Consider the following 13,413-nt stretch of genomic DNA (forward strand, 5'->3'; position numbering starts at 1 on the left):
CAAAACAAAATAAAACAAAAATGCCATAAACCTGTAATTCTTTAGAAATAATCATTTTTAAAAGGTCAGATACTCATATCCCTTAGGGAAACATTCCAATATTTTGTTTAGAAAATACTTCATTTTAAAGGGACAGTCCTGAGATCTTTTCAAACGATAAAAAATGTTGCTTTTTTTCAGTGGGAGGCTTTTTGTCTTGTTTAAACAGGGCACAATTCAAAGTAGACACCACCACAGCAACCTTTTTGAGCAACTTTTATCCTGCCTGTATGCAACCTTTATTATAATTATTTGAAAACAAGTAAGTGTATTTTCTCCCCGCTGGGCTTTTTTCTTCCCTGTGTTTTTCAGAAGATGAGGAAGTTGGCATCGGCTGAATTTGGTAAACAAGAAATAAAAAAAGCAGCTTTATATTTTTGGCATGTCCAATTACTTGTAAAAATGTAGCCCTTGCATTTTAAGCAGCAGGGCATTTTTTTTTTCTTTCTTGCTATAGCTGCGTCAGAGAATGAAGGGGGAGGGAAAAAAAAACCTTGGGGCTAAAACACAGTTTAATGAGAATAAAACCAACATCAAAGAGTGGACTAATGGAATGATATAATGCTTACTGTGTCATTTCCCAAAGGGGATATGGATGACAGTACTTATATTTCAATTATCTATTCACTGTCTGCATAAGATGTTGATTAAATGGTTCTAAGGTATTAAAATCATTTTTGTGACATTCACAGAAAAATGTTGATACTGCACATTATTCTTAGATCAAAATATATATTAGCCAGGAAATTATATATCTATCTCTACATAGATATTTTGTTACTCAGGGCAATAAAAAACCCTTTTATTAACTCCAATATTACATTCAAATTCAGTTCAGTTAAAACGAAGACTGCAGAAGTTACTAGCTATTCAGCTTGTGCCTTCAGCTGACTCCTGCTGTCTGAAAATAATTCTGCAGCAACTCAATAGAGACATTCCTTTGTAGGCAGCTCTCTGTTTGTTAAATATAAATCCTGCGAAAACACTTGACCCCTCACGCCTTGCTGCTTTTCAGTTCAGCTGTGGGGCCTTTACCACAGAATTATTTATCAGAATCTTTAATTGCATGTGGGACAGTTGATAAATTTGAGTACATTGTACATCACATCACGTTAGGAAACATCCCAGATGCTCATGTATAAACCAGGAGTCACGGTGCATTTGGCTAAATAGCCGCTCCATCTGCTTGTGAGGAATACTGCAGAGAAGTGATATGGACTCCTAATGGAGTTGTCTTATTCTCCCACGTCAGCTCCACACTAGGGGGTAGAGCCCAGTTAACTTGAAGGAGCCAAGCCATTGTATATTAATTCTTCTGATTTTGTGCCTAATATGAACAGACCTTTTGGACACTAATTTTTGCAGTTTGTTGTTTAAAACTAATTTGGAACAAACAATTTACTTTTCTTCAGAGAGTGAAATGGATTTTCTGAATCCATCCCTTGTAACCCATTAAAAAAATCAGAAAATCTATCACCACATCTTATCTGTGCAGTAACCTTGGTATTTTCTTCATGATTCCCTTTCCTAAATCTGTCAAACATTTCAGATCCGTGTTTGTAAATTTTGGCTTAATGCAATCAAAGCCCCAACATTTTATTCCCTTTTAATAGTGATGAACCTTATCTAACCACAATAGCATCATTATTCAGTTTGTGTCAAGTGTTCTGAGAAATGTCAGTACTCAACAAGTCTGTTACAGACCGCCTGCGATTACAAACTGTTATACCTTGAATTCTGTTTACAGTAAGTCAAGTTAAAAGTGCACTTCTTCTATAAAGGACAGAGTTTATCAAGTCTTTATACAGGTCATAGCTTACAAGTTATCAACTTGGCAAGTCCAGATACCAAGAGTTTTTTCTTACACTTTAATTAACTTTTGTTAGAATAGTCTTTGCTTCTCAGTCTTTATGACTAAAGAAGCTGCATTCTTGAGGGTAAGATATGCAAAGAGCCCTCTCTCACATTTTATTTGAAACTACTTGATAAGAACATTGAATCACATGGATTTCTGCGTTATAAATCATTCCATAAAGGAGTACTAGCCACTGCTCTAGCTGTGTGACTATAGCAGATCGCAATCACAAACTGTGGTGTTGGATACTCATTTTATTATTTTATTTCTCTGTCATCCCTACATTGTGAACTCCTGTCTCACAGGTCAAAACACACAAAAGAATATAAAAGGCTGGTCCATAAATATAAACACCCTGTCTCTCAGTCCAGAAGAAACCAAAAAGTTTTTGGAACATTTGCCTTAATGCACTGCTCAATATGGAGTGTCTTGGGGTCTTCCATTTATCCCAGCAGTTATATTTCAGGGGGTGTTTGTAAGTGCTTCACACCAGATCATGCTTTATTTTTAAATCCAAGAATGTTTTGCTTTGTGTTCTCAGAAGATGTTATATTTAATTTTGACATGTATAAGAGAAACTGTTGGTTCCAACCTGTTGATATTAGTAACGAAAGAACTGAAGACACTGTTTTTCCTGTGCAGCACTGGAAAGAAGCCTGGCACTTCCCAAATTATTTGATTTTTCCCATCCCTATATTGCTAGTAGCTAAGGTTCTCAGCCCAAAATGAGTAGGTTTGGACTCCTTTTACCTTTGCCGGGTGTCTGAGCTTACTGTGTAGCTCCTGCATTCCTCTTATCTTGAGCTGAAAAGTCTTTCTCTTTCTTTCTTTCCTGGACAGCCAATAACAGTATCCCTGAGTTAGAAGTTGATGCACCAAGATCCAATTAAAATAAAGAGAAAACCAATAACACTACAAAGTGCATGTATGCATGTGTTAGATAAGTAGTTCTCGACCTTCTTAGCCTCAAGGCACCCCTTGGAAAATACAATATCTGACCTTTCTTAATTTTTTACTACAGAAAAATAATAGAGCGATTCTTCCATTGCAAAGAACTCAGAAGGACCATAGCAGGTCAGAATGTTTTGGACATTATAGATGCCCGTTTAAAATGTCTGTGCGTATCTTATCCAGTGAATCATGGTTAGCTCCTAACAGTGCTAATATTGCAGTATACCCTTAGAAGGATCATATGGCATTGTTACTCTAGGGTGCTTCTCACTGAGAATCACTGAACTGAACTAATCAATGCAGAAAGCATAAGCTGTAGGCTAAAACTACGAAGAGATTTTCATCCTGATGAATATCTTTTGTCCAGAACTCCTGAATGAATCTTGGCCCAGCTAATCATTGAGCCTTTGATGACTCCATGTTGAGCAAGATGATCCAACCAAGCTGGTACTTTAGAAGTGTTCAACCTCCAGCCCATGGGCCAAGTCCAGCCTGTGGGGCTCCCCAAGTGTGGGGAAATTTGGCAGTGGGGGGGGCAGTGACAGTTAATACTGCCACCCCTCCTGACTGCCAAAATCCTAAACCCTAAGGGGTATGTTGGAGTGGAAACATGAACCTCTCCCTGCATGATCAGATTGGGCTGGGCCATGCCTTCTTCCCTTGTGCAGTTGGTTCAGGTTTGGCCCATGACACTTTTGCATTCCTGCCATGCCCCTGCCAGGTTAGGGCTGGGCCACACCTTCCTCCCATGAGGTCAGGCCAAGTCCCCCTTCCCCCACAGGGCTGGGCCTCAGCCCTTTTCATCCCGGCCAGCCAGGTTGAGGCTGAGTTCAGCCTCCTTCCCCCACACAGCAAGATGAGGACTGGGCTGCCCCCCCATCCTGCTCCACGCAGCTGGATGGGCCCTGCTATGCCTGTCCAAGGTGCCAGAATGGGTCCACCAGCAGATCCAGCCTGTGAAGAAACCAGGCACTGTCCATCTGCCCCACTGGACAAAAAGGTTGAGCACCACTGATCTAGTCTGTATTTCCATAGCTTGTCCATGCAAATGTCATAGGAGATGGTGTAAAAAACCTTCCTAAAATCAAGATACATAACATCCACTGTTCTCCCCCATCCACAGAACCTATCACCTTATCATAGGAGATCAGATTGCTCAGGCATGACATGCTTTCAGTGAATCTATGATGGCTGTTCCTGATGACCTTGCTGTTCTCTAAGTGCTTCGCAGTAGATTCCTTGAGGAACCTGCTCTATGGTCTTTCCAGGTATCTTTTTAAGCTGACTGGTGTATAATTCCCTAGATCCTCCTTGTCTTAAAGATGGGCACTATATTTGCCTTTTTCCAATCATCCAGGACCTCACCTGACCTCCATGAGTCTTCAAAGAGCATAGCTGACAGCTCTGAAATTAACCAGTTTCTTTGGTACCCCAGGGTTCAGCCTATCTGGCCCTGCTGACTTGAATGCATCTAGCTTCCCAAAGTAATCCGTAACCTGTTCTGTCATTACTCTAGGCTGTTTGTCTCCTTTCTGTCTTTCCTGCCAACTACATTTGTCATCTGGTAGCTGCCCCTATTTCTGGAGACCTGAAGTAAAAAAGGTGTTAAATACTTCAGCCTTCTTTGCATCATCCATAACTAGATTGCCTTCTGCATTTCATAAGGGATCCATGGTTTCTCTGGTCTTCCCCTTACTTCTGGCATACATACTTGTAGAACTCCTTTTTATTGTCTTGTATGTCCCTTGCCAAATGCATTTCAAATTGTGCCTTGGCCTTCCTAATTTTCTCCCCACATGCCCATGTGTGGCACATACACTCTTAACTAGTACTATAAACAAGCTTCTCCTATTTATCAAATTCCTTTTTTTGAATTTCAGCTCGTTAAGGAGATTGCCATCTAGCCAGGCTGTTCTCCTGTTGCACTTCCCATTCTTCTGTCGAATCAGGATAGTTGGCTTCTGCATCTTTAAAATTAGCTTCCTTGAAGTACAGCCAGCTCTCCTGGATTCCTTTTCCCCTCAGACATGCCTCTCAGGATAGGAACAGACATACAAAAAGCCTGGGCCTGAATTGATTCAATCTTTGCAGGTTAGTCTAACCTGGCTAGGCTGAATTGGTTTGTAATTGCACAGACATCCCCTCTGAACTGAAGAAACGCAGGCGCATGCCTGCAGTGGCTCAGGCTAGAAGCTGGGGGGCATTAGAACAGCCCTCCCTTCCCTTCCACAGTGCTGAGCTGAGGGGGGCATGGCCAGGCCCTGGCAGGATGCTTTGATTAGGGAGGGGTGTTTTTCCCATCTCTCCTTCCTGAACCAAACTATAGCCATCTGTGACCATACTCCAGTCATGTGAATTATCCCACCACGTCTCTGTAGTCCCAATTACACCATAATTCTGTGATTGCACTAGGACCTCAAATTATTCCTATTTGTTTCCTGTGCTTTTCACATTAATGTATAAACATTTCAGGTATCTGACCGACTGTTCTGTCCTCTCCCTGAGGACATTGCTAAGATTTCTGTTATTGCTTCTCCTTACTGAATTTTTATCTAGGTCCCCAGGCTCTTCATGCCATCTAACTCTTCACAATCATATTCATACATGATAATTTTATAATATAGAAAGCACAATAATAAATTTAACTTGGTTCATCAGTCTCATCATCTGCCTTTTTCTAGACAACTCCCTGCCTACAGATCTCCCATACAGATATTTTAATCTAGCTTGCTCTTGATTATATGTGGCAATAGTGCCTTGACACTCACCCCTTAGTAATAACTTTTACTTCTGCTTAGTACAGCTGCAAAGTGCTACACTTAGAACAGACCTATCATGCAGAAATGCAAAATGGGGAGTGACTGGCTAGGCTTCAGTATTACAGAAAAGGACCACAAGCTGAATATGAGTCAGATTTAATAATGTGGCAAAAAAAGGAATTGTATTCAAGTCACAGGATGTGATTCTTCTACTTTGTACAGCACTGGTGAGGTCTTACCTGGAGTTTGTGGGGACTGTACTTCAAAAAAGATGTATACAAATTACGAAGAAACTAGAGGAGAGCAGCAAAAATGATTTGAGGTCTAGAAAATATGATGCATGAGAAAGGGATGGAAGAGCTGGAGTTATTTAGTCTGGAGGAGAGAAGGCTAAGGATGGAATTTGATAACTGTCTTTGAAAACTAAGAAGGTTATAAAAAGGATGATGGTCAACTAGTCGTCTGCAGACAAGAAGCAATGGGCTGAAATTGCAGTAAGGAAGATTCAGGCTGAATGTTGGGAATGACTTTTTATTAGGGTTGTTAAGTACTATACAGATGACCCAGAGAGGTTGTGGAATCTGTTACTGGAAGTTTGTAAATGCAGGAAAGGATTTTTGTGGGTGATGTCTTCTATAAGACCAACTGCATGGTTGAGATTAGGTTTAGATAAGCTTTCAAATGCAGTGCATTCTTCAGGTCTGGCCAACTGACCTCATCACTCCAACACTACAAATGCCTAAACATTTTTCTTGGATAATTTAAAGAAGGATGATTCTACCATGAACATGGGATTGGACTAGATCAGGGTTCGACACACAAAGGTCCAACCCAGCTCAGAACAGCACAGGGGGTTGGGCAGAATGCAGCTACTCCAGGCCTCCTGTCCCTTCCAGTGTCCCCATCTGCAGCCTTCCCTGCAGCTCTCTTGTGTCTGCACTTACCCTCATTGCAACAGGCCTGCGTATCTGCAATGAGGGTAAGCACAAGCAGCTTGGGTGCTTGAGGGGTGGAGGCGAGGGGAGGGGAGGGGAAGTGTGGGGGAAACAAAGATTTACAGCCTGCAACAGGAGATGTGGTTACAAAAGCTGCAAACACCTGAACTAGATGACTTCTTTGAGGTCTCTTCTAGCACTGTTTTCTATGATTAAAGAACACTACACAATACTTTAAGACAGGAAGTGAAGAATAATGCATGCATGAAATTAGAGGTGGTACTTAGTGTGAGAGGAGATAATTTGCTTCAGTTGCAGTATGATCAGATTCAACAGTTAAATTGCTCCTATAGCTAATAATGTTCTAGAGCAGGGGTGGGCAAAACGTGGCCCGGGGGCCGGATGTAGTCTGCCAGGCCATTCTATCCAGCCCGCGTGGCCCCTAAAAATTTTAGAAAATTAATATTAATCTGCCCTGGGCTGCCTGTTATGTGGCCCTTGATGGCTTGCCGAAACTCAGTAAGCAGCCTTCTGCTCAAAATAATTGCCTGCCCCTGTTCTAGAGTCAAGGTTTTCCTTCAGCTTCAGGTACTTGCTCTTTGTCCTACCACATTTGATACAGTGATTAATTCCCTTCCTTTATTTTATTTTGTTCCCTTGAAGGTACTTACAGTTTGTGATTCTATTCATGTTAAGTCTTCTAGTGACCGTCCAACTTATCTCCCAGTTTGTGTTAGAAAAAGATGATAAATATTTTAGCACTGCAGAATTCTCCGCCATCATCAGCCTAATGAGACTTTTCTCCATTACTTCCAAAATACCAGTTCCTATCCTGTAATCACTCCAAATCCATTTCACTTTTCTGTGAAGATATATTACCCATTCTGTTGTTTATCTTCTGGTTTTTAAATGAATAGAAGATTGAAAATTTTAGACTAAATAAATGTATTATTTAGTTGCCATTACGTTAGGCTATGGACCAGGATGTAGTTTAAATATTATGGAGGCTATTTTTCAAATTTACTGTAGGTTTGGCTTGTAAGCACTTCAGAAAAAATATTTACATTTTCTTGACTGCAGGGGAGCTGTGAATATTACTCACCCTATCATTCTTACCTAACAAAGACATATAACTAGGAACACACTAACCCTCTGCAGGGTTGCTAAGAATTGTTATGATTAGTTTTCTGGTGTATATAGCAAATGTAATAAGAACATAAACACTTTATAAGTATGGGCCCTTTTTGATTGTTAATGTTTTATATCATATAAAGTGCCAAGGCCAATTGTAGTTTCTGTTTAATAACAAAGGACCGGCAGCATAAGGATGTGAATTTCTTTGTCAAGTGCAAGTAACTGCAAGTCTCCTTAAACTTGTGTGATAATAACCTCATCCCAGATTTATGTTCTCTGTGGTCCTGACTCTTCTCTCTGACCTTTACAGGCAAACACTTGTATCGTTGCAGAATCTCATTATTTTCAAAACAACAGAAAACCTAATCCTGCCATCAGTTGTATGTAGCTACACTGGTACAAATATGAGCAAGTTCTGTGCCATAATATAAAGCTCTAGAAACATTCCAGTTATTGTATTCTCAGAATTTGCTTTTGAGTTGAAATCCCTTATGCTTTGTCTTAGCCCAAGCTGAACATGTTTGTGGAAACTTTCAGCAGAATCGATAGAGCCAATTTTGAGTTATGTAAGCGTAAAAAAGAGAGATGTGTCCCTTTTAGATTGAAATAGCTTTTTTAGATTAGGCTTGTTTGTTTATGATCGTTTTAAAGTTGCTCACTCTGGCAAAGGAGACAGAACATCTGCAGCTCAGATTCTTTAGGATCTGGGGAAGCTAATTGCCTCCAATTTGGTTAAAATACAGTGTCAATTACATTTTTAAACAACAGCTATATACTGCCATGACAGGAAGGCTTGGATTCCATGCATGGGTTATTTCCTCATTGGGAGAGAAATGAATTGACACAGACACAGGATATTTATCCTAGCCTGTATTTATTTACAATAAGTACACTTCTGAACAAATCTATTAGATAGTAAAGCAAGGGCTCAGTTGGAAACTTAAAGCCAAAAATCAAGAAAACAACTCTGTATCGGGTTTCAGCCAAATGTGTATGTTTATCTACTGCAGGACTATGTAATACCACACTCTCAGCATTTTAAATGTTTTGTAACATAAAGGTGTCACTCAGTATAAAATCCCCCTTCCCTGCCAGTTGGGCCAGATGTCAGTCAAAACCAGTTACAGGTTGGTGCCGATAAGCTTTTGTTCAGGCCTAAACACAAAAACGGTATTAGTGGCTCAAAAAAGACCTATTTATAAATCCTTGCACTTCAGAGTGCTATTTGGAAGACATTTGGGTCTGTAAACTCTATCAGAAGACACAGTATTATAATGGTGGTCTGATTTTTGTGTATACATGTCTTTAAACACCAGACCACTAAGTCACTTGGGCCTTTTAGAAGTTTCATAGTAATTTTTATGCCCTTTGTGTGGATCATTGCTCCCTGTTGCATATAATTTATTTTAGTTAATTTTTCAGCTCTTCATTGTAGCATTATAGTTTTACTCCTTGGGAACCTTAAATTGTTACATTCTCAAAACCTAAGTTAGTGCTTCAATGAAAGCTAAGACCCCAACCATCTTGTCACTGTGATATAGAGCAGAAGTTCAGCTAACTTGGACCACATGTCAAGTTCCAGTTACGTTACAGACTGCAACAGCGTTGTAGCTGGGTCAGAAGATGGTATTGCTGTAGCTGGGTCTTGCAGTGCAAACTGGACCTAAAAATTTTGCAGCCATATTTTCAGTGAGATTCTACACCAGAATTTATGGAGTCCAATTATTAGGACTTCGAGATTAAGGAGATGATATATATTGATGGAGCCATGACACTGCTGCTTTACATTTGTGGAGGAAGTTAAATAATTGGTCAAAGGCATTGACCAGTTTCTGCTGTCTTTTATCCTTCTTTAAAAGGTTTTTCCCTCAAATTTAAGGCAGGAATGAGAAAATAATGCATATTCTGATGCCCTGAGTTGATGGGGAAGTAGGGGGAAGGGTTGTGTTCTCAATTAAAACTGTAATTTGGTTTTGCATTTTGGCTTTAAAATAAATTGTCCTCCAGTCCACATCATGAGTCATGAACCTTTTTGCACAACTGAATGAGAGAATAAATGAATATCTATTAGGATTTTTCCCAAACTCTACACAAATATTTCTTAAAATAGTGCTATTCTAGCTTATTGATAGATACTGTTTAGTTTAATGAAATTCTGCTTCTTTGCAAGATCAGACCTCAATCAGTAGTTTTTCAAATCTTTCATAATATAGAATTGCACTGGAACCATGAACGGTGACATTAAGAGAGACAGAGCAACTTCCCTGTGTTTAGTAAAGCCTGTGATTGATACTACATAAGAGGTACATAAGCACCAGCAATGAAAGAATGTGTTCTTGTAGCAATAAATCCCATCTGCCAACACTAAAAGCTATTTTTTCCTTTTAATTAGGAAGAAATATCTATCTTTAGAAACTAAACAAATCACTGATTAAAATTGTAATTGAATGTAAAAAATATTTGTCACTGCATGGTACTTAAGTGTTTTATAGTACAGTGTGTAACTGTTACTAAGAGGAGCTTATAATGCATAATTGTATAAGCACTTTAAATTTGGGTTTGAGTTTGGATTGTTTTATATCAGACATTATTTTGCTGCCAGACCCATAGGATTTTGATTTTGCATATCTAAAAGTTTCAGCTTTGAAAAAATGATAAAGCTGCTGGTCTACAGAATGTTATTCCAGTTTGTTTCCATTATTATTGTTGTTATTACTGTACTCCTTTTGTAGCTGACAGTGTAGTGAATATGGTTTTTATTACTAAAGTCCAAAAAGATTTGTGCAAAAAAGTTAGAATTTAATTTTACTGTTGGTGGATTGCCATAATTCAGTTGTCTATCGTGATTAATGACTGGTTTTAAATGCTATGTTTGTTACGTTGAGGTTAGAAGTTATACAAGTGCTTTCTTAGCCTTCCCTCAAAAATCCTTTCATGGTGACCCAGTGCTACTTAAAAGGAAGATCTTGCAACTTGCAGCCAAACGTGCTTTCCACGGTAATACAACAAATGTCTTCGTCAGCCAGATATGCTGACTTAACGTTGCTCATTTTCTAAGGCAGCGGTACTCACTTTTTTTGGACACCACAGACCAGATGCATGGCACTGGGCCAGTCCATGGGCTGGGTCAGGCCCCATGTCACTCCTACATGCCAGGATCAGGCCCCAGGTCTTGTGCCACTTCCACCCTGCCAGAGCCCAATCCTGGCTAGGGGTGGGGGGAGGGGTTGCAGTGTAGGAAGCCTGATCCTGGCCAGGTGGAAGCAGTGCAGGGCTCCATGCTGCCCCCAGCTGGCTGGAATGGGGCTCCAGGGCTCTGCACCACCCCCTGCTGGCTGGGATCAGGATCCAGGGGCCCAGCCTGGCCCCTGGATGCTGGGATCAGACCCTGTGCCACTCTAGGCACCTAATCAGGTCTACAGAACCACAGCCCCCAGAGCTCCTCACAAGATCCTTGGGGAGCCCCATGGGCCAGATTACACAGTACGGGTTGGCCGGGATTTGAATACTCCTGACCTAAGGTGTAGGAACAGAGAGGCTTCTACATATCTTATTTCTGTTGTAATTGTCTTATTCCTAAGATCATCAGTTTGTCGTCTTCATCTCCCATCAATGTAGGTATGTGGGGGATTGTTTGGTGCAGCTTTTGGCAACCCATGCCATTTCTTCACTTCTTAAACTGATCTCCATAGGAGACTTAGCAGTCTGCTAGAGAAAGCTTAGGAGCTTCAGGGTGCTTCACCTCTCAAATTCTTCCCTGGCTAATTTGCAGTTCTCCAGCTAGAGAGCATGCCTATGTTATTTCTGAATAGCATATGGCTAGGCATGGCAGTCACAGTTTCTACCCCAAAGTTGGGGCTGGTTGTGGGCAGCCATTGAGTGCTTGCTGTGTCAGAGCAGCAGGAAGTCAGGAGCTACCCTAGAGACCAGCAAAGCCTCTATATACCAGTACAGGGGATCTGATTTTCTAGCCTGCATTAGGCAGTTTTGTGATGAAGCAGTCTTTGTATTATTCTACTCTGTCACTTAAGGCAGCTTTGCATCTGATGAGAATCAGAGGAGAGGGCTTGTATGGTGCATCTTCATTTATTGAATACTTTAAATACTTGAGGTTGGTGCTTATGTTGAAGTTGATACGTGGTTCCAGAAAACATACTGGCCTTTGGGAGTCTTGCAATAGCCAATTATTCTCTCTTGGGGATAGTGTTTTCTCATAAATACAAAATAAAAGAAGAAAATGGGTTATGGTGCTAATTCACAACATCTGAAGGATTGAAACATTCAAATAGCCTTCATGCTTGGCAATTCTGTGTATCTCTGCTATTTTAATACATGATGAGATGACTGGTAGCAGAATGTATTGCACCTCATGTGTAAGACTGGCCCTCTTATTACAATAAATTGTTTTGACAGTGTCATATGCAGATGAAATTCTCATCTAGAATAGCAATATTGAGATTAATCTGAACCATCAATCTCACCTTTATTGTCTCAGTATCATTTACCTGTCACCATACAGCATTATGAAGTCAATGATAATTTAGCATTGTTTCTTTCAGCAGCAGCAAACAAATTACAGCTCTGAGGGAAATAAATGTGACACTTATGATGGAAAGTGTACCTCAAATGAACAAAGCAGAAATCTCATCAGGTGAAACAGGCGTATTTTTGATCTTGCAAAAAGCATGTAATTTTATGATTTGATTATTAAAAGCTGTGGTTTACACCTTTCAAATGGGGAGGGACATTTGATGTCAACAAATTGATATGCAGATGAAAATGAATGTGTACCTTATAGCTTCCTTTCAATGTAAAAAAAGTGGCTTGATATGTTTTTTGCCTCAAAAAAAAGAGATAAAAGATGAAGAACAAGTCTTTGGAACTACTCTTTTTTCACATTATGAAGCATTGGGGAGGTAAAGCTTCTTGTTCCGTGGTTTTGCTGGAGGAGTTTTCAGGTTTTTGAATAAGTGCATGAACATTCTGTGCCCATAGTTAAAGGTGCAGATATGTTGAATCTTTAACAGTCATCTTTTTCTAGGAATTTGAGTTAAATAGGTGTTACCAAAAATAAATCAATGGGAGGTAAAAACAAAAGCTCTTTGTGACATCATTGAATACACCATCTCAATTCTCCATTTGTCCATAACACCTCAGGAAATACAGGGTATGTAGAGCTTAATTGTGTTGTTGAGTTCTAGTGTGGTATCATGAATAGGGCACTGGAGTAGAGACTGGAAGTGTTCTGGCACTGAACTGCTGTGTGACCATAAGCAAGTCACTTGACCTCTCTGCTTCTCTCTTAGCTTGTCTGTCTTGTCTGTTTAGATCAGGGCGGGCAATTATTTCAGGTGGAGGGCCACTTAACGAGATCTGGCAAGCTATTGAGGGCTGCAACGGTAGCCCTGCCCCTTGACAAGTGCCCCGCCCCCTGGTTGCCATCTTGGGATCATAAGTCCCGCCCCCATAACCTCTGGCCTTTGCCACCTGAAGTCTCTCCCCTTGACCCCAGAAGTATTCCTTTTTAGAAAGGGGTTTGCCATCTTGGAACAGGAAAAAAAAATTATATATTAAAAATCAAACATTGACAATAGCATATTTTAATTGTTTTTTTTTTTTAATTGTCCTGATGTGTGTGTTTTGTTGCGCACATAGAGGTGATTGCATAATAGCTCAAAATGAAGTCTTACTCTTGTATACTGTGGGAAGGTGTAGAGGGGTGGGGGGGTATGGGGTTTGT

General features: G+C 40.2%; 1 protein-coding gene across 1 annotated transcript in view; it reads left to right on the forward strand.

Moving 5' to 3' along the window:
• Positions 1 to 3,999: 3,999 nt before the first annotated feature.
• The window catches only part of LOC102373916 (protoheme IX farnesyltransferase, mitochondrial), a 36,886-nt gene continuing 27,472 nt past the window's right edge, over positions 4,000 to 13,413 (forward strand). The window contains exon 1 of the mRNA XM_006030093.2: positions 4,000 to 4,113. Coding sequence (XP_006030155.2) covers positions 4,046 to 4,113 — 68 coding nt within the window. The 5' untranslated portion in view covers positions 4,000 to 4,045. The remainder of the gene's footprint in view (positions 4,114 to 13,413) is intronic.

Source organism: Alligator sinensis, unplaced genomic scaffold, assembly GCF_000455745.1.
Source record: "Alligator sinensis unplaced genomic scaffold, ASM45574v1 scaffold584_1, whole genome shotgun sequence".
Lineage (NCBI taxonomy): Eukaryota > Metazoa > Chordata > Crocodylia > Alligatoridae > Alligator > Alligator sinensis.